Raw genomic sequence first — 18,327 nt, forward strand, 5'->3', positions numbered from 1 at the left:
GGTGGTGGCCACTGCATTCGTTACTATTTGAGGCGCATGCCTGCTAGCCGTGTAACGCAGTCCAAAAGCAGGTCCAAACGCCCGGTCCGTAGTGCGACTGCAAAACGTCTGACTGCCATTTTGGGCTTGTTTCCATGACTGATGCTCCAACATACGTCACCATCCCTTGCCCTGTCCAGTTCTCTGCTTCAACTCACAAGACTGCAGCTGCCTGAGTTAGCCAACGCCCAATGCGAGTCTTTTCCGTTGCCGGTATCACCAATGCACCATGCAGAGACGCCCCGTCCCGTACTATCGCGTGTACTCGCATACACCGTATGCAATCTTCAGCACGAGCCACACACGCGTAAATCAGCTCCCGCCCGGCCACCCTCGCATGCGAATACACACACACGCACACACACACACACACACACATACACACACGCGCGGAAATTACTCCAGCGCCGTCATCGGGCGGGCTGTCGTTGTCCTTTTTAAACATACACAAGCGCATTAGCTAACGCACTGCGGCGCCATGTGCGCCCAGACGTTCATCTCTGTCGACAGCTAGCGACAACAGTAAGGACCAGGACTGGGCCCGCGTCGGGCTTAATTCTGTTCTCAGATCCCGAAGACGCAGCACACATACTGGCTAACGCTACCCTCAGCTCTATCACAGCTAACCTACGCTCCCTGCGGGGTCCCTCACTCTATAGCCCGCGTTCTTGTACGCTACCGCCCAACCCCACACCTCTGCCTGACCAGCTTTCAGCGAAACATCTCTGCCGTCCGACTCAATTCGTGATAATAGGTTTCACAACTCAACCCGGCCAACGGACGCCATCCAACCCAGCCCAACGCTCAGTGAGGTGTGCCGTTCGTCGCCGCCGCCGGCGCGGGCGAGGCCGATACGCTGCTTGTGCCGCGGCGCCCCGCCGCTGCCGCCGCGGTGCGCGCCTGCACGTTGTCAATCTGCTTGAGCATGGAGTCCAGGTCTATCTCGCCCACGCTGCTGGCCAGCTGCTCCTGCAGCAGCGCCATGACGTCGTCCTTGTTGCGCAGCTCGCCGCGCAGCCGCCCGTTCTCGTCCTTAAGCGCCTGTGGTGTGGGATAATAGAGGGCGTTATATGCCCGAGCCCAACAAGTAAGTCCCATCATCAGCAGAAAGGGATGAGCGGGGACGGGGGAGCGAGTGGGCGAGCGGGCGGTTTGGCAGTGGTAAGAGCGAGCATGACCGAGATGCAGCTGCAGAGCAGCGGAGGCGGCGGAACCCCTCATTTCCTGCCACCCGGCGCCTTATCCTGCCACCCGGTTGCATCTCCCCCCTCAGCCCCCCATCCCTACACCCCCCCGCCTACCTGGTTGTCTGACAGCAGCTTGGCTGTGATGTCGTAGTTGGAGTCGCTCAGTGCGCCGTGGGAGGCCAGCTCAGCACGCAGCTATGTGAGGGGACACGGGGGGCACACATGGAGTGGGCGCCTGGGCGGGGGAGCAGCACGTCAGCCCCAGTTGCTAGTTCGGTACCAACCCCGCCTCCGCCGCCGCCCTCCTGGCGACGTCCGGCCATGGTCCCCCGGACCAGCACTGCTCTGGCGATGCAGCCTCAAACAGGTACGCACCGCATTCCCATGCCAGCATACAGTACAGTCTCCCCGGCTCACACAGGAAGCCACCGCTCCAGACGGCTCCACCACTGCGGCACGCACCGCGGCCCAGCAACCCAGTGACCCACCTTTGTGAGCTCCACCTTCTGCAGCGCATCGCTCTCCACGAACTTGATGGTCTGCCGCTGTGCGTCCGCCAGCTTCCGCCGCACGTCCTCCAGCACCTCGCGCGCCTCCTCCTCGCGCGCCTGCAGAGCCAGCCGCTCCTGCAGGTGAGAGGAGCGAGAGGGGCGCACGGGGCTACATTCATGAGTATTTAATAAGTGCAGGCGTAGCCAGGAACAGTAGTAATGCAGACGCGTTGTTCCCGAGGGGGTCAGGGTTTAACTAGGAGCTGTTGGGTGCTGGCGTCGTAGGGAATGCTACAGCGAGGTCATGCTGCTATCGTTGTGCCGCTTACGTTTCACCCGCCGGGGCATTGAGCTCCTGCCTCTTGCGTCGGCATCCAAAAGTACGGCAGCCACATCCCTCCCGGCACAAGCCCGCACCCGGTCTGCACACCAACACGACACATCGGAGCGCCCGCCACCCCCTCGCCACCGCCTCGTCACCACCCCTCCCACCTCCTGCAGCATCTGCATCTCCTGCCTCAGCCCCTCGATGCCGCTGCGCGCCTCCTCCAGAGCGTACTGCGTGCTGCCCAGCTGCGCACTCAGCTGCTCCTTGAGCGTCTGCAAACAAGCGCCAGCCGGGCAACAGGCACGGGTTACGCAACAGGCGCGATGAGGAGACACGCGCCGGCTCCTCGAAACCCCAAAAAAGCGGCTGGGCACCGGGCACGCCGCCCGCCGCCGGTGCCGGTACCGGCAACGTCTTCGCCATCCTGCAACGCCACGCCTGTCCCCCTCCAACCCCTCCACGCCCCCTCCCCGCCTGTCCCCCTCCCCCCCACCCAGCCTTCCCGAACCCTTCCCTCCCCCTCGCCCTTAGGCAACCATCCCACCAGCGCGATCTGGAGCTCGTTGTTGCGCGCCTCTGCCGCCTCCAGCGCCGCCTGCAGCTCCTCCACACTGCCCTTGAGCTGCTCATTCTCCGCCGCCACCGCGTCCAGCCCCTCCGCCTGCGTCACGATGGTGCGCTCAAGCTCCTTGCGCAGGTCCGCCGCCTCCGCCCGCGCCGCCAGCAGCTGCGCCGCCAGCGCCTTGGCGCCCAGCGCCTCCAATTGCGCCGCAGACTGCTTGCCCGACGCCGACGGCGCCGTCGGAGCCTCCGGCGCACCACCCGCTGACCGCGAGGTCGCGGCCTCGCCTGCGCTGCGCGCCGCCGCCACCTCCGGCGGCGCGGCTGTTGCATGCCCGGCCCCGCCCGCGGACGCCCGCGCGGCCACAGTCGCCGCCGCGGCTGCCGTGGCCGCGGCTTCCTCGGCCGCGGCCTTGGCCTCCTCCGCCTCCGCCAGCGCCTCCGCCAGCTGCTCCTCCAGCTCCGCCGCGCGTGCCTCTGCCGCCGCCCTCTCCGCTGCCGCCGCCTCAAGCTGCTCGGCCAGTGCGGCGCGCGCCTCTTCCACCGCCGCCGTCGCCGCCTTGGCGTGCTCCAGCTCCTTCTGTGCGTCCGCCAGCTGGGCCACCACGTCCCGCTTGAGCTCCTTGACGGCGGTCAGCTCCGCCAGCGCCGCGGTGCGCTGCGCGCTGACGTCGCGCACCTGCTGCTTCGCCGCCACCACCTCGCGCGCCTCCTTCTCCGCCGCCTCCACCCGCACCCGCTGCGCCTCCACCTCTGCCTGCAACGCGTCCAGCTGGGCGCGGTTGGCTGCGGCGGCCTTCTCCGCCTGCTCCGCCGCGGCCGCAATGCTGGCAGCGGCGGCGGCCTGCGCCGCACGCGTGGCCTCTGCTGCGGTCTTGGCGGAGTCAGAGCTGGCAGCGGCGAGCTCCTCAGCAGCGCGAGCGGCCTCGGCACGCGCGGCAGCTACCTCCTCTTGTGCCGCATTAGCCGCAGCGCGTGCAGCCTCCGCCTGCTTGCGCGCGGCCGTGGCCTCGGCACTCGCGGCTGCAAGGGAGACGTTCAGCGCTTTCACCTGAGCCTCCGCGGCCTCGGCCGCCGCCTTATGCTGCTCGGCCGCAGCCTTGGCGCCTGTGAGCTCCTGCTGCAGCTGAATCAGTTCGGTCGCGGAGCGAGAGACTGTTTCGGCCTGCTTCAGGGCCACGTCGGCCTCTCCCTTCGCTGCTGCTAGCTTTTTTTCAGCATCATCCAGCGCCTGTCGGGCGCGCTCTGCTTCGCGCTTCAGCTCGGCCTCTGATTTGCCCGCCTCGGCTTGCAACGATGTCAATTGCCTGGATACATCCTCATAGCGTCGTTTAAATTCTGCAGCCTCCTTTTGTGCCTGCGCTGCTTGATCCTGCGCGCGCTGCAGACCCTCAACGTCTGGCGCTGGGCCCCCAAAGCACCCGAAAGGCATCCCAACCAAGTAAGAGGCCACCAACTACTTGCCAAAGTACAGAACTGGAAAGGAGCTCGGGTCTTCCGGGGGCAGTTGCTTTTTTGGAGGGCTTTCAAGCTTCCAGTTATTTCAGCATGTAGAAAATATACGTAATGCTACAATAAACACATGTTGCAGGCGGCAATGCTGAGAGTTTTGGGAGTTCGCGGATGGAGCCTCATTCGGTTCAGCCTTCTGTCTTCTTACTGCTATACTGTGTGTCTAGTGCTTTGCGTTGCATAACAAGTGATACGTAGACAACAACTGCATCGTCGTGCTCTTACAGTCTTTCGTTCTATTTGCGCCGAGTTGAGCCGGCGCCGACACAATAGGAACCAAGCACTTTGCCTAACCTTTACTTAAGTATCTTACTTCGGCGGGGGCCAGCCGGCGAAAATGGTGAGCACAGCGCAGCCGCCGGGTGGCGAAGGATGCCGCCGGCAGGGTATGCAGTTTGGTTCGCTCATGCTGACGGCGACCCGTTCCCGCCCCCGAAGGCCACCTTTGTGCTATTTGAGTCGGCCGTGGGCTATGGCCTGTTCGAGGTCGCGGAGTTCGACGAGATTGGCCAGTCTCTCGACAAGGTGCAGGAGGCTGTCAGGTGCGTCCAACTGCATGTATCTTGCACACAAGTAGTTCGTGTGGACATGCATGTTTACCGTCATCGGCATGCTTGTTCTCGCAGCGACATGGCTCGCTTTGGGCGCATTGTCAAGCTGACTGCCTTCAAGCCTTTCCCTTCGGCCGCGGACTCGCTGGAGCAAATCAACGCTATTTCAGAGGCGAACCTCACGGACGAGCTGAAGAATTTCCTGGAGCAAAACCTGCCGAAGGTGCGCAGTCGCCGGCGCGACGGCGGCCCTGGGGCTAGGGAATGTGCAGCCGTCTCCCGCAAAGTGTATAAAATATTAGGATGGACTGCTGACGCGAAGCTTGGGCCGCGCAGGTTAAGGAGGGCAAGAAGGCCAAGTACAAGCTGGGTGTGTTTGAGCCCAAGCTGGGCTCGATTATCCAGGAGACGACCAGCATCCCCTGCATCAGCAATGACATGGTGGGCGAGGTGCTGCGCGGCATCCGTGCCAACATGGCGCGCTTCGTCAGCGTGGCGGAGGCGGACATGAAGCGGGCGCAGCTGGGTCTGGCGCACTCGTACTCGCGCGCCAAGGTGAAGTTCAACGTCAACAAGGTGGACAACATGATCATCCAGGTGCGGAGCAGCTCGGAGCGGCGTGGCGAGTCGGGAGGGAGAGGGGAACGGGGCCAGCAACTAGGAGCGGGGGAGCGGGGGGTGCCGGAAGACGAGGGTTCCCAGGTTCGTGTGGGCGACACTGGTGGCCCAGTAGCCAGCACCGCGGCGCAGCCAAGTGGACCTGCTCTACGGATTCGCGCTGCGTGCTATGCCGTACACTCAAGGAGCGATGGCCGAGCGCGCGGCCTGCCGCCGTCGGCTATAAAGCCGCCGTTACGCCGCCGCCACCCAACATCAGTTTTCGACACCTCTCCGCCTCCGCCTGCGGCCCACTCTCCCAACGCTCGCCACCTGCACACTCACACACCTTCTCACTCCCGCACACTTCTCTACGCACAGGCCATTGCGCTGCTGGACACCCTGGACAAGGACGTGAACACATTTGTGATGCGCGTGCGCGAGTGGTACAGCTGGCACTTCCCGGAGCTGGTGAAGATCGTGAACGACAACTACCAGTACGCGCGGCTGGCGCTCGTGGTCAAGGACAAGGGCGGCCTCAGCGAGGAGCACCTGGCCGCCATGACGGAGATCACCGGGGACGAGGCCAAGTCCAAGGAGGTGAGGGGGGGGGGAGCTCGAAGAGGGAGGGGGCGGTGCTGTGGAGTGGTCCGTTTTGTGTGTGGGGGAAGGGGCGAGGGGGTTGGTTTCGCCTGTCGGAGAAGGATGGGCGGGAGTGGGGCTTGCTTGTGTGTATGGGATTGCGGTGGGTCGGATGGCCCATGGGGGAGGTTGCTGTGGCGGGGCTGCTGCACCGCTGTCGACGAGCGGCGGTGGTGGCGCACATGAGCGGCCGTCGAGGGCACAGGCGGCAGTGGAACGGCGGCGGCAGCAGCCCGGCAGAGCAGGAGGCGCGGGCAGCCATGCGTGAGCTGCAGCGGGCAGCGGCTGGCAGTGGCGGAGCAGGCAGCGGCTGGAGCGCTTGGTGGCTTTGCGGCTTGGCGGGCGCGTGCAGCCGCTGGCGGCGCCAGGCACTAGCCTCAATGAGCGGGGCGAAGGCACCTCGGCCATAGACCTACGGCCAAGGGTCCACATGCCAGCCACTGCAGCCAAGCGCAGCTTTGCTTGCGGTCGAATGGCATGGCGTGCGGGCAGCGGAGACGTCGCACGGGGAAGCCTGGCCCCGACCCACGTGTTCCTCCTGGCCCTCCCTGCTCCTGCCCTCTGACCCAACCCCTACCCTGCACGCACTCGCAGATCCTGGACGCTGCCCGCTCCTCCATGGGCCAGGACATCTCGCCCATCGACCTGCTGAACATCGAGGTGTTTGCGCAGCGCGTCATCAAGCTGGCCGAGTACCGCCAGAAGCTGCACGCCTACCTGCTGGACAAGATGCACGCCGTGGCGCCCAACCTGTCGGCGCTCATTGGCGAGACGGTGGGCGCGCGCCTGATCAGCCACGCCGGCTCGCTGACCAACCTGGCCAAGTACCCCGCCTCCACGGTGCAGATCCTGGGCGCGGAGAAGGCGCTGTTCAGGTGCGTGGGCGCGTGGGTGCGTGGCGGGGTGGTGGCGTCCCCGCCGCAGAGGGAGTTCTGGGATGGGGGACGAGGGTACGAAGGGCGGACTGCTGACTTGGGGTGCACCGTATCGAGGGGAGGGGAAAGCAACCATTGGCGCCGCACAACATACTGCAGACGCATGTGCATGAAAGGGGCCAGCGGGCGAGCCTGCTCGTTCCCGCTGCGCGCCTTCTCTCCGGGCCGGCTCGTTGATGACATGGATTTAGTCCCAACAGTCTGAGGGGGAACTTTGGTCGGTACCCCCCTTCTTGATGAATATTAGATATCATCTTTCGGGGCTGAGAGCCACTTCGGCACCGGAGAGAAGCGCCAGCAAGCACCCGCATAATGCACACGCACACGACCATCCCAACCGCACGCATACGCGCGCGTGGCCCTACGCCCAACACGCCAGAACAGCTCGGCCGACACGCAGCCGGCACGCCAGACCCCGCTGCCAACCATCGCGCCACTCACTGTCCCGTCCGCCTCGCCGTTGCCGCCTACCTGCGCAGGGCGCTGAAGACTCGCGGCAACACGCCTAAGTACGGCCTCATCTTCCACTCGTCCTTCATCGGCCGCGCCAAGCAGCGCAACAAGGGCCGCATCTCGCGCTACCTGGCCAACAAGTGCTCCATCGCCTCGCGCATCGACTGCTTCATGGACGGCAACACCAACGTGTTCGGCGAGAAGATGCGCGAGCAGGTGCGGGCGGCTCGGCGGGCTCAGCATGGCTTCCTGGTGCCCGCACCGAGGCAGCTGGGCGGTCATGCACCCAGTGCCCTGTCGTTGCCGTGGGCCCAGCCTGCGTCCATCTTGCCCGAGCCGCTGAACGAGCCCTAACGCTTTGCAATGCCGTCTTCTTGCCGCGCCTGGAACTGCTGCATGCAGGTTGAGGAGCGGCTGCGGTTCTATGAGGAGGGCGTGGCGCCGCGCAAGAACGCCAGCGTGATGGGCGAGGCCATGGAGGCGGTCAAGGGGCAGCTCACCGCCGAGGAGGGCGAGGGCAAGAAGCAGAAGGACAAGAAGGACAAGGTTGGTTGTCATACTGTCAAGCCGATGGGCGCTGAATGTTTGCGATGGAGCTGTTGTACTTGTCGTGCGGGGAGCTTTTCCTGCAGCGTGACGACTGTTGCTGACCTTGCCTGTGACCCTTGCACCTACAGAAGGAGAAGCGGAAGCGCGATGACGATGACGACGATGAGGAGGAGGTGGTGGTGGAGGCCAAGAAGGAGAAGAAGAAGGACAAGAAGGACAAGAAGGGGAAAGCAGCGGAGGAGGAGGCGCCGGCAGAGGGCAAGAAGAAGAAGTCCAAGAAGGACAAGTAGAGCGTGGGCGCCAGGGCGTTGAGGCGGTGGCGGCGGCGGTAGGGGGAGGCGCGCAGTCTCTCCGAACTTTTGTACTCTTTCCTGATCCATGACATAACTGTTGACACGTGAAAGCTGACAGCGGCGCCAGTCCGCATTGACTTGACCGCACTGCGACCGCACAGGACACACGGACGCAAAGAAGCAGTACCTGACGTTGATTTGTGTTGCTGAGGTGGTCCGCGGGGGTGATAGTTTGGGTAGCAGTGGTGGCGCGTGCAAGTCAATGGATAGATAGCTGCGGGGATACGCAGGGCAGGCTGAGGAGGTCGGTTATGATTGAGGTGGACGAGGCGGATGACAAGGGAGGGCATAGTAGCTCCGCGATGAGCTGTTTTGGTGGCTCGAAACAATCGGGCGCAGGATGAATCCGAGGGGCACGAAACCGTGGGCGTGACACATGATGCACAGCCCTTTTTAGTTCAGTGGCTGTAAGATACACAGTCGTTATTCATTTCGCTGATTACCTACCATGCGCTCCTCTGTGTCAGCATTACCGCGGCGCACATGTCCATCAACGCACTCCCAAGCTTGTTGTAGAGCCTCTCGTGTGCGGGTGTGCGCGATCCCAGAGCTATACCTGGCAGCAAAGCTTGCATTTCTACCGTGGAACGGCTGCGCGGTTCCTGGTTCGGCTTATTCAACTGGGGTGCAAGGGACCCCTGGAGTCGACTGCCAACAAGTTTACACGCCTGCAGCGGAAGCAGAGAGGCGAGCAGTTGAGCGCCTCAAGGTATGAATACGCGCGACTAAGTGAACCCCTAGGGGTGGAAATTGCATGCGGTCGATTTCTGCGCAGGCGCAGGCATTACAGGTCGCCAGGCCGCCATCGGAGAGCTCCCTCGCACGAGAGAAAACAGCGGTAAGCCGGTCGCAGCAGCAGGATGGGGTTTGGCAGCAAGCGCCGAGTTACTGGGGGCACCCATCCATTTTCACCCGTGGACCCCGCGCCCCTGGCCCGCTGCAACAGACGCGCTCGGCGCCCGAAACGGCAGCCCCCTCATCACCAGGAGGCTCCGCCCCTGCTGTAACAGAGGCAGCCGCGGCATCTGGGTCGCCGTCCGAGGCTGACAGTGCGGACACGGCGGTGCCCGGGGAGGGCTTCGTGGACCCACAGGCGGTTCGCAGCTCATTGGCGGAGGGCCTGCAGGAGCGCAACCGCATTCTGGTGGAGGCGGCGTGGCAGTCGCTGGAGTGATGCGGGTGACCTGGCGGCTGCACGGGTGTTGAGGCTAGGGAGGACATACATATAGTGGCGACGGTGTGGGGTGCTGACGGCGAACGCCTAGCAATCAGTGCGGGAATGTACGGCAGGGATAATGAGGGCGACAGCGAGAGATCTACCTGCGAAAACATGTGTGCGGGGTGTGACACAGCTGCAGCATGCGCCGGAAGGAGTGCGCATGCCGGCATGTGGGGATTGTGGGCACGTACCGGAAATCTTTGGTGTTGGGACGTGGGGTGGGTCTGCAACATTGGGTTCCGCAGCATGGGTCTGGGGTTGCACGTGAGCCCTCTCCAAGACCAGGGTCTGTGGCCGCTGACCGCTGCGGGTGATGCCACGGATGGGATGCGGTATCCGGAGGCAACGTGTGAAAGGTGATGGACACTCAACGCATGACGGCACTGGCTGTTGCCCTTGGCTGAGAGGCAACGCGCACAGTGCGTGCGTGAGATGTTATTTCTCTGTTGTGTGGCGCAGTGCGGCGCAACGCACTTGGTCTTGGTCTTGGGTCTGCCGCCGGCATGGGATGCAACACCTGGCTAATTAGGCTCGGCGAGCCGTGCAAACCCCGGAGCACACCGACAGCGACAGATGCCCGGAAGAGCCCTGCACAATTGACACCTGTGATGCGAACTGATATATTGTTTTGCGTTCCACAACCCAACACAACCTGACGGAAGCCATATCGCAGACACTCGCGGCGTCATGGGCCCTAGCCTCCAAGCCATGCATGCTGCCCAACTCCTGGCCGGGGCGTCCACTGGTGCGGCCCCATCCAACCCAGGCGCCGGCATTGCTTGAAGAACTGCATAGGGCCTAGCCGTGGCCCCAAACCCAATTACCTACCCAATGCTCCTCCAAGGCCCCTCTTTTAGTTCTCAATCCAGCGTACCCTTGTGTAACTCTCCGTCTGTTCCAACACAATCGCCAAATGTTCTTGCCAAGAGCAAGAGCAGCCTGTCACTGAGTCGCCTCGTATCCACCACATACTCTCATGAATTCCCTGTTCGAACAGCCATCGCACGTTGGTGCCGTGCCACCCATCATGCAATCACTTATTTTGTCAAGTGCTTGAGTGTGACACGGCAGCCCAAATGCCTGCTGCGGACTGCAATGCTCAGCATTCTCCAGAACGCATTGCACAGCGGCATCCCTGACTGCCATCACCCTGACACTCTATACTATGACAGTGTTGCAGCCTCCAGGGGGAACGCCCACACAGGATGGCTCCCTTTAATCACCCTGATAAACCATAAAACCAAGTTCCCTGCATGTCATGGGTACAAGCCGATGATGTGGCAACATGCAGTGTGTGGAGGAAAGCTAGGTGGGCGGGCGCCGGGGACGGCTGCGCGACTGCGCCTGCAAGCAATCCCTGAATCTCAATCCTGAACCTCGTTCTAGTCTTCTGCCACAGACACACAACCTTCTGCGCCCACCCACCCTTCAGTTGAGTGGGTCATCATCCGTCAAATGATCATGGAAATGCCTGCCTTGATGTGTACGGCAGCACACCACTTGGCGCGAGCCATGGCAGGACAAATGTGCCCAATGCGTGCCCCAGGTAAAGCAAACCAGTGCGCAAAGCTGGTACTGGGGGTGTACGCCACCATCCACCCTTAGTGCTGCCTCTGCCTCTGCCCTCCCCCTGATGAACCGTGTTCCCCGTGATTCCCGCATTAACCGCCAGCTATGCTGAGTTCCTCGCCTCCACTGTCCCTTGATTTAAATAATGCTGCCATCATTGAACACATGATATGCACTGTCTCAAACAACATGACATAGATATGGTGTAGTTATCCTCGGGATAAGGCCCTCAGGCCTCAGCCTTGTGCCTGCGGTGTTGACTCGCCCGCCGATGACCCCGCCGCGCCGCCACTGCCCCAGCCCTGCGGCTGCAGCCCCAAGACAGCGATGAGCTGATCCCGGAGCACCGCGGCCACCTGCACCAACAAAGACAGCGACACGACAAGCCCTTCAGGAACAACATGCAGGATCGCACCTCCACAACGCAAGGCTCAGCTGCTACAAGTTCAGAGCCCTCCACACGCGCTGTGCCGACAGGAAGGCAACAGCGCCGTGCCGCCCTGCTGACTCACCATGGCGGCAGCGGGCCGCCGCGCAGGGTCTCTCTGCAGGCACCACTGCACGATGCGATGGTACTGCACCGGGCAGTCCGTGGGCAGGTTGGGGAAGGCGGGGTGATAGCACATGCGGCCGGTGGAGAGGTCGCGCTGACCCGCGGCTGTGCCCATGTACAGCTCCCACTGCAGCAGGCGGGAGTGCGAGCGTGGGCGCGCGGGCAGGCAGCGTCAGGTAACGCGGCGGCGGCGGGGGCACCAGAGGCCCGCTGCCCTCAGTCCATCAGTAGCAGGGGGCCCCCTTCAGGCCCCCAGGCCCCGGCCCCTTCAAGCCCCCGACCCTCCCCCGGGCAGGTCCCTGCTCAACTCACCAGCACGACGCCATAGGAGAACTGCGGGCAGCGCGTGGGCAGGTGGCGGGGGCATGCATGGCAACGTTACAGGGAGCCAGTCACACGTAGCGGCGGGGGCAGCAGGGCAGGGCCAGGCAGGGCCCAAGCCTCAATCACACCTGCTGAAAACCCGAACACCGCATGAAGGGGCTATACGAGGGCCACTGCCAAGCAACCCACTCACCATGTCACTCTGTGTCGACTGCCGGCCCAACGCGCACACCTCCTGCTCACATGCGCGCAAACATATGTGCAAAGACAGCTAGTTGGTCAGGAGGCACGGTCCGGAGGCTTGGCGCAATAATATCTCCGCATCACAGCACAGCACAGCGCCAACGGAACCTGGAAGTCACACTCGGCCCCATTGTTGTTGCTCACCGGCGCAATGTAGAACGGCGAACCACACAGCCTGTTGGACAGGTGCGTGCGGCTGTCTGGCACAACGACTGACAGCCCGAAGTCCGCCACCTTGACCGACAGGCCGCACTGCGCGCTGGGGTCGCGCTTCAGCAGGATGTTGTTGGGCGTGAGGTCCGAGTGCACGATGCTCTTGGAGTGCAGGTGCGCCAGGGCGCGCGCGATGCCAAGCGCCAGCTCATACAGAGCAGCCAGGCGCACGCGAAGCGTCAGCTGCCCCGACGCCACCGCGGCCGCCACCGCCTCCCGCTCATAGTCAGGATGCAAGCGGGGGAAGATGGGCTCTGGGCCCGGCACGGGCGGCGGCGCGGGGCCGCCGGGCTCACACTCGAGCAGCCATCCGCTGGCAATAAGGCCGCGCAGCGTGCCGGCGTCACAGAACTCCTGGATGATATACATCCGGTATGTCTTGAGCTGCTGGCCGTGCGGCTGAGGCGGCGGCTGATGATGGTGCGCGGCGGTCGCAGCGCTGTGTCCTTGCCCCTGCCCGTGGCCGGACGCGTCCGGCTGCGCCTCCGGCGCAGCGGCGCCTCCGGCGCCCGCTGCTCCGCTGCTTGCGGCTGCGGATGCGTCGCCCATGGCCACCAGCGGCTGCAGGTCGACCAGGTAGGTGGCGGCCACGTTGGGGTGGTTGATGGAGGTGCACAGGGCCGCCTCGCGGAGCGCGGCCTTGCGCGCCTCGCGACTGCCGCCAAACACCAGGACCTTGATGGCACACTCCAGGCCTTGCCAATCGCCTGCGGGGCCGCATGAGGCAGCAGGATGCGTGTGGCTTTGGGGCTATGGGCTTTGGGGTTGCTGCGCGCACGTACTGCATCGCAGGCGCCGTGGCGGGTACAGAGTTCGTGGACCTCTAGCCGCCGCATGCAATGGCCCTCTGCCAGTCCTGCCCCAAATCTGCCTCATGGCATTGCGTGCTGCCGGCCTTGCGGCCTTACCTAGGTACACTGCAGGAGGAAATGGCGGAGCGGTCAGCGGCCCCATGAAGCGCCACAGACACGCGGTGTAGGCAGGCAGGAGGGGCAAAGGATGAGGTCGGCAGAAGCAGTCCAAGGTCACAGAGCGAGCTAACTCCAATGTTTGATTATCCCGGCGCGGATGCTGCCCTGACATGCTCCTAATCCTGCCGTGTCGACGCCCAACACCCCCCCCCCCCTGCGCCGCAGTGCGACTCGCTCACCGGTGCCAAAGCCGCCTGTGCCCAGCACGGCCTTGATGCGGAGCGACACGTCCCGCATCCCCGCGTGCCGCCGCTTAAGCTGCTCCAGCTCCGCGGCCACCTGCCGTACACACAAACACACACGCGGTGCAAAAGGGGTACAAGCAAGCGCGTGTTCAAGACCCGTGAGCGGCAACTGGCATCAAGTACAACGTTGTCTGTGCCCGCCCTTCACCCACTCACCGGGTCAGGGATTGGCCCGCTGCTAGCACGCTCTCCGTGTGTGCCCTCTGAGCCGCTGGCTGCGCAACTACCAGGTGCAGGTGCAGCACCAGCGCGCGGCACCGCAGCGCCAACCGTTTCACCGACCACTTGCGTCTCATCCGCCTTGGCCCCGGAAATGTCTGTTTCACACAGCTGCGTCTGCCGGGGGTGCTGTTGCTGTGGAAGTGCGGGCGCCACACGTGGTGTAGGCGCATCCTCCAGTGGCGCAAGCTCTAGGGAAACGATGGGCGCCGGCTGTCCGTTGGGCCGATGCAGGGACCCGGGCGGATCCAGTTCCAGGCCCGCTGGCGCGCACTGCGAGACCGCAGGCTGTGCAGCCGTGACGACCAGCGCGGCGCCGCACTCAGCCGCACCGGCAGCCGCAGCCGCTGAGGCTGCTGCTGCTGCAGCAGGCCCTGCCGCTGCCGGCTCCTGCGCATCCTGCTGCTCCGCAGTCAGAGCCACAGGCTCAACCCATGCTTCCAGCGCGCCTCCGACTCCGCCTCCCCCGACGCCGCCGGCCGCTGCACCGGCGCCACGCCCCCCTTGCCGAGGCACGCCCGCTGCTTGCCCCACACCCCGGTCCTCAGCCCCCCGCCCCTGGAGCCCTCCCTCGCCGCTGCTCCCAACACCCGCACTGCCGCTACCACTGCCAGTATCGCCTCCTCGTCCTGAGCTGGGCGGCGTCGACGCCGCCGTCTCAACCGCCGCCGCCACTGCTGACGCCGCCGCCCCGTTCAGCGTGATGGCGCCCGCCGCCGCCAGCGCCGCCAGCGCTTTGCGCACCTTGCCCGCCTCCAGCCTCAGTGTGATGACCGTGTCGCCCGCATGCTGCTCCTCCTCCTCCTCTTCACTGTCGCCGCCCAAGCCGTCGTGCGCGCCACCGTGTGTGCCGCCGTGTGTACTTCCGCCGCCGCCGCCGCCGCCATGTTCGTCGGGTGCTCTGCCGTGGCCCACGCTGTGGCCCTGCGCCACGGCGTTCATGCTCAGCCCCAGGCCCACGGCCATGGCGTGCAGTGTCTCATCGCCGTCACCGTCCTCGTGCTCGGCGTCGGGCGACGCCCCAGCAGCTGTTCCCGCCGCCGGCGCGCCGACATGAGCGGGAGGTGGCAGCGGCGAGCCGCCGCCGGAGCTCCAGCACGGGCCCGGCTCCACCTCCTCACCCGCCCCGCCAGTGCCATGCAACACCTGCGGCATACAGGGAGGCGCACACACACGCACACACACGTATACACACGTGAGGGCGTCACACGCCTCCAAAGCGGCCCGAGTAGCCCTTGCAACGCCGTAGTGCGGCGCACATGCAAGCCGTCAGGCCCAACCCCTCTGCACAGCGCGCACATACCTGCGGTGTCTGCGGCACGCGCTGCCACACCGGCTGCTCGCCGTCATCCAGGCCCCCAAACAGCTGCCGACCCGCCCCCACACCCCCCGCGGCATCCAGCACAGGAGACGGCAGCGACAAACCCGCGAGCGCCGCCATAACCGCCGGTGCTGGTGCCGGCGCCAGGTGGCGCCGACCGGGACTCACACCCGCGCTCCCAGCACCCGCTGCTGGCCCGCCGCCCGCGCCCCCAGCGCACGACGGCGCCGCCATCCCCCCGTCTGAGTAGCCCAACGCCGCCGCATTCGCAGCTGCGGCCGGCGCCGGGCCGCTGCTGTAGCTGCTGCGGCGGCTGCCCCGACCAAAGACACACACGCCGCAGTCGCCGGTGTGCTCGCTGTCGCCGGCGCCGTCGAAGCGGCCCGCGGGGACGACGGCGCCGTCATTGCCGTCGGCTTCGCGCTTGCTGCCTATCTGGGCTGCGTGAATCCACCAGCCGCTGCTGGGCCACTCATTCCCGAAGGCGGCTGCGTCCTGGCTGCCCGCCTGCTTGGGCTGTGTGGCCAGGTCCTGCAGGGAGTCAGCAGAAGACTGATTGCCGGCCGCGGCCGTTGCGGCGGCGGCCGCAGCCGCGGCGGCCGCGGCCCTGGAGGAGCGTGAGTGGCGCAGGTAGGCCCACACGCCTAGTGCCAGCGCCAGTGCCGCCACGCTCACAGGCACCACCACCGCCACCACCAGCATGGTCTGCGGGCACGCCACATAAGTACGGAGCGTCGGTAGGGGGGGATTACATTCATAATTATTTATAGAAGGCGTAGCCAGTGAGGGCGTAGCCAGGTACAGTAGCATGGTAGACGCGTTGTTGCCGATGTCCGAGGAGTCCAGCGGCCAGCTCCAGCGCGTAGACCCGCCGAAGGGGGGGCATTAAAGACCAGTGGGCGCCACCGGGTGGCAGCGGCGAGGTGGCACAGCAGGAGGCGTGCGCCTGCCGCAGCAAAGGAGGTGCCGCCAGGAGCACACGTGCACGCGCACACACGCATCCACACTCATGCGTGTTTCCTTCCCTTGTGCTCTCTAACTAGTACCCAGTACGCAAGGCAGAGGGGGCCATTAGCGCCGCACCGCCCGCGCAAGGGGCCGCCGCGGGGCCGCACCTGCTTGGACCGCTCCTTCTGGTCCTCTTGCGCCGAGCGCGCAGCCGCCGTCTGTCGGGGTGCACGGACAGCGTCAAGCGCAACCAGTGCAACGGCATTCGCCCCAACCCATGGCCTGCTCAACAAGCTCTAGCACACATGGATGCTCCACAGCTCCAAGCACCCTGCCCACGCCACGCCCACCCTTCCCCAGCTTCCCCTGCCCTGTGCGCCTCCCACATGCGCCCTCACCAGCTCAGACACCTTCTCCGCCACGCACACCGCCTGCGGCTTGAGGCGCAGGCAGTCCGGCGACAGGTCGTGCAGCGTCCAGTAGGTGTGGTTGCGTGCCACGTGCACGTACCCGCCGTACGACACCCCCATGCTGGCCCCGCTGGTGTCGACGCCCACGTCCACCACCACATCGTACGACAGAGATACAGGGTACGGCACACAGCTCCGCGTCGGCCGCAGGCCGCCGGCAGTGATGCTGCCGCCGCTGCTGTTGTTGCCTGCGACAGCAGCGTCCCCGCCGGCGCCGACGGGGCTGCTGCTGCTACCTCCGACGGTGCCGGCGGCGGTGGTGGCGGCCGCGGTGGTGAAGCAGGCTGCGCCGGGCGGCAGCAGCGCGGCGCGCTGCGGCCCCGGGTCGGAGGCGGGTCGCGGCAGCGAGGTGAGGTAGGTGATGGAGGCGGCCACGGCCAGTCCCACCTGGCGGTAGGAGGCGGTGTCCTGCCACACCAGCCGGGCGCCGGGGCTGTCCGCGAAGAAGGGCAGGGTCATGCCGGTGGGCATGTGCGCGCTGTGGCAGGGGGCAGGGAGGGGGCAGGGGGCAGGGAGGGGGCAGGGAGGCGGCAGGGAGGGGGCGTTACATGCCCGAGCCCAATGAAGTAGGTCCCAATTCAGGGGCAGCGAAGGGGCAGGCAAGGGGCAGGGATGGGGCAAGAGGGCACGGGGCGGTGAGTGAGCTGAGGGCTGCCTACCGAACGCCAATCCCGGGCGCACCACTGCGCTTGCAGCCTATTAATCAAGCGTCCTGATAGCGTATATTGTCTAACACGCCCCCAGTCGCGTCTTGCCTTGCCTCAGGCCCATGAAGCACCCAACCATCAAGATACCCCACACATTTACGCCGCACTCACTTGACAAAGTATATTCCCCGGAAGACCAGCTGTGGAAGGGCAGCCACGCACCAGCACACATGCGGCAGGAAATGTCAGGGCGGTGGGTGTGGGCCCATGTGACCAGCAGCAGGCACCTACCGGTGCACGCCGAGTTGACCCCTCCCGTGTCGCACCCATACGTGCCCGTGAAGCTTGCGCTTTCCTGACACACAGGCACGCACCCATACATCTCCTACCTTAACACCTGCACTGGCACTCCCCCACATGCCCTCCGCTCTCCCCATCCCCGACCGTCCCCGCCCATGACAGGTGCCCCCACGTGCCCCACCTCCACTCCGGGCTTCATCATCAGTCGCCCCGGCAGGTGCTGCAAGTCCAAGACCGCCTGTGTGTGTGTGACAGGAGGGTGTGGAGGGGGAGGTACGAGGCGCAGTTGTTTCGAGTCCCAACTGAACCAGAGGTGTACACTACAACAGCAAGCGGCCAAGGCGGCAGGTCGACACACAGGTCTCCAGTACATTCATGCAGTTCGTGTGCACCCAACATCCCCCGTGTCGTGCTTTCAATGCCCTATGAATGCAACATTACACGACCTATGCCCCGCGGTGTCGCACCCCCAGCTTTGAGCTGCCCTGCATGCTCACCATGCAGCATGCCGTGAGCTCCGGAGCGGGCAGGACCGTCACATTGCTGCAAGGAAGGAACATTTCGTCAAACAAATCTGCCATGACTGCGTGAAATCTGCCATGAAATGTGATTATTTTAGTTTAAAAGCGACAGCCATCACACCGGCCACCGCAGCGCGCAAAGGAGGCCATCTCCTGGCGGTGCTGGCGCTCCTCCAGCGGCACCGCCTTGCCGAACAGCCCGCTGTAGCAGGCGGGCTGAGACACGGTGCGCCGTGCAAGGCGGGGTACACAGTCTCCCCTCCCCTCCCCTCCCCTCCCCTCCCCTCCCCTCCCCTCCCCTCCCCTCCCCTCCCCTCCCCTCCCCTCCCCTCCCCTCCCCTCCCCTCCCCTCCCCTCCCCTCCCCC

At 64.9% G+C, this 18,327-nt stretch overlaps 3 protein-coding genes across 3 annotated transcripts in view; 1 reads left to right on the forward strand and 2 right to left on the reverse strand.

Annotated features, from left to right (window-relative positions):
* Window positions 1-12: 12 nt before the first annotated feature.
* CHLRE_12g525150v5 (uncharacterized protein) lies at window positions 13-4,148 on the reverse strand. Its single transcript, XM_043068446.1, has 5 exons — window positions 2,590-4,148; window positions 2,210-2,317; window positions 1,715-1,852; window positions 1,341-1,421; window positions 13-1,080 (listed from the first exon to the last, which is right to left on the reverse strand). The coding sequence occupies exons 1-5, from the start codon at window positions 4,036-4,038 to the stop codon at window positions 844-846; spliced, it is 2,013 nt and encodes a 670-aa protein (XP_042918541.1). The 5' UTR covers window positions 4,039-4,148; the 3' UTR covers window positions 13-843.
* Window positions 4,149-4,296: 148 nt separating this feature from the next.
* CHLRE_12g525200v5 (uncharacterized protein) lies at window positions 4,297-9,980 on the forward strand. The gene is made up of 11 exons (XM_043068447.1): window positions 4,297-4,458; window positions 4,557-4,660; window positions 4,745-4,892; window positions 5,006-5,266; window positions 5,648-5,866; window positions 6,503-6,783; window positions 7,323-7,512; window positions 7,699-7,842; window positions 7,974-8,907; window positions 8,974-9,036; window positions 9,145-9,980. The coding sequence occupies exons 1-9, from the start codon at window positions 4,456-4,458 to the stop codon at window positions 8,133-8,135; spliced, it is 1,512 nt and encodes a 503-aa protein (XP_042918542.1). The 5' UTR covers window positions 4,297-4,455; the 3' UTR covers window positions 8,136-8,907; window positions 8,974-9,036; window positions 9,145-9,980.
* Window positions 9,981-9,982: 2 nt separating this feature from the next.
* Window positions 9,983-18,327, reverse strand: part of CHLRE_12g525300v5 (uncharacterized protein) — a 9,126-nt gene continuing 781 nt past the window's right edge. The window contains exons 2-15 of the mRNA XM_043068448.1: window positions 17,938-17,983; window positions 17,622-17,678; window positions 17,312-17,340; window positions 16,422-16,971; window positions 16,191-16,241; window positions 15,058-15,780; window positions 13,692-14,900; window positions 13,470-13,569; window positions 13,228-13,236; window positions 12,251-13,026; window positions 12,057-12,098; window positions 11,852-11,872; window positions 11,499-11,666; window positions 9,983-11,342 (exon numbers count right to left, since the gene is read on the reverse strand). Coding sequence (XP_042918543.1) covers window positions 11,223-11,342; window positions 11,499-11,666; window positions 11,852-11,872; window positions 12,057-12,098; window positions 12,251-13,026; window positions 13,228-13,236; window positions 13,470-13,569; window positions 13,692-14,900; window positions 15,058-15,780; window positions 16,191-16,241; window positions 16,422-16,971; window positions 17,312-17,340; window positions 17,622-17,678; window positions 17,938-17,983 — 3,901 coding nt within the window. The 3' untranslated portion in view covers window positions 9,983-11,222. The remainder of the gene's footprint in view (window positions 11,343-11,498; window positions 11,667-11,851; window positions 11,873-12,056; window positions 12,099-12,250; window positions 13,027-13,227; window positions 13,237-13,469; window positions 13,570-13,691; window positions 14,901-15,057; window positions 15,781-16,190; window positions 16,242-16,421; window positions 16,972-17,311; window positions 17,341-17,621; window positions 17,679-17,937; window positions 17,984-18,327) is intronic.

The sequence above is a fragment of the Chlamydomonas reinhardtii genome, chromosome 12 (assembly GCF_000002595.2).
Source record: "Chlamydomonas reinhardtii strain CC-503 cw92 mt+ chromosome 12, whole genome shotgun sequence".
NCBI classification, from domain to species: domain Eukaryota; kingdom Viridiplantae; phylum Chlorophyta; class Chlorophyceae; order Chlamydomonadales; family Chlamydomonadaceae; genus Chlamydomonas; species Chlamydomonas reinhardtii.

Coding starts and splice junctions, on each gene's coding strand:
- CHLRE_12g525150v5 (XM_043068446.1), bottom strand. CDS start 4,038: ATGCCTTTCGGGTGCTTTGGGGGCCCAGCGCCAGACGTTGAGGGTCTG. Junction 1,853..2,209: donor AGATGCAGATGCTGCAGGAG/GTGGGAGGGGTG, acceptor TCTCACCTGCAG/GAGCGGCTGGCTCTGCAGGC. Junction 1,081..1,340: donor AGCTGCTGTCAGACAACCAG/GTAGGCGGGGGG, acceptor CCCACACCACAG/GCGCTTAAGGACGAGAACGG.
- CHLRE_12g525200v5 (XM_043068447.1), top strand. Junction 4,661..4,744: donor AAGGTGCAGGAGGCTGTCAG/GTGCGTCCAACT, acceptor TTGTTCTCGCAG/CGACATGGCTCGCTTTGGGC. Junction 4,893..5,005: donor TGGAGCAAAACCTGCCGAAG/GTGCGCAGTCGC, acceptor TGGGCCGCGCAG/GTTAAGGAGGGCAAGAAGGC.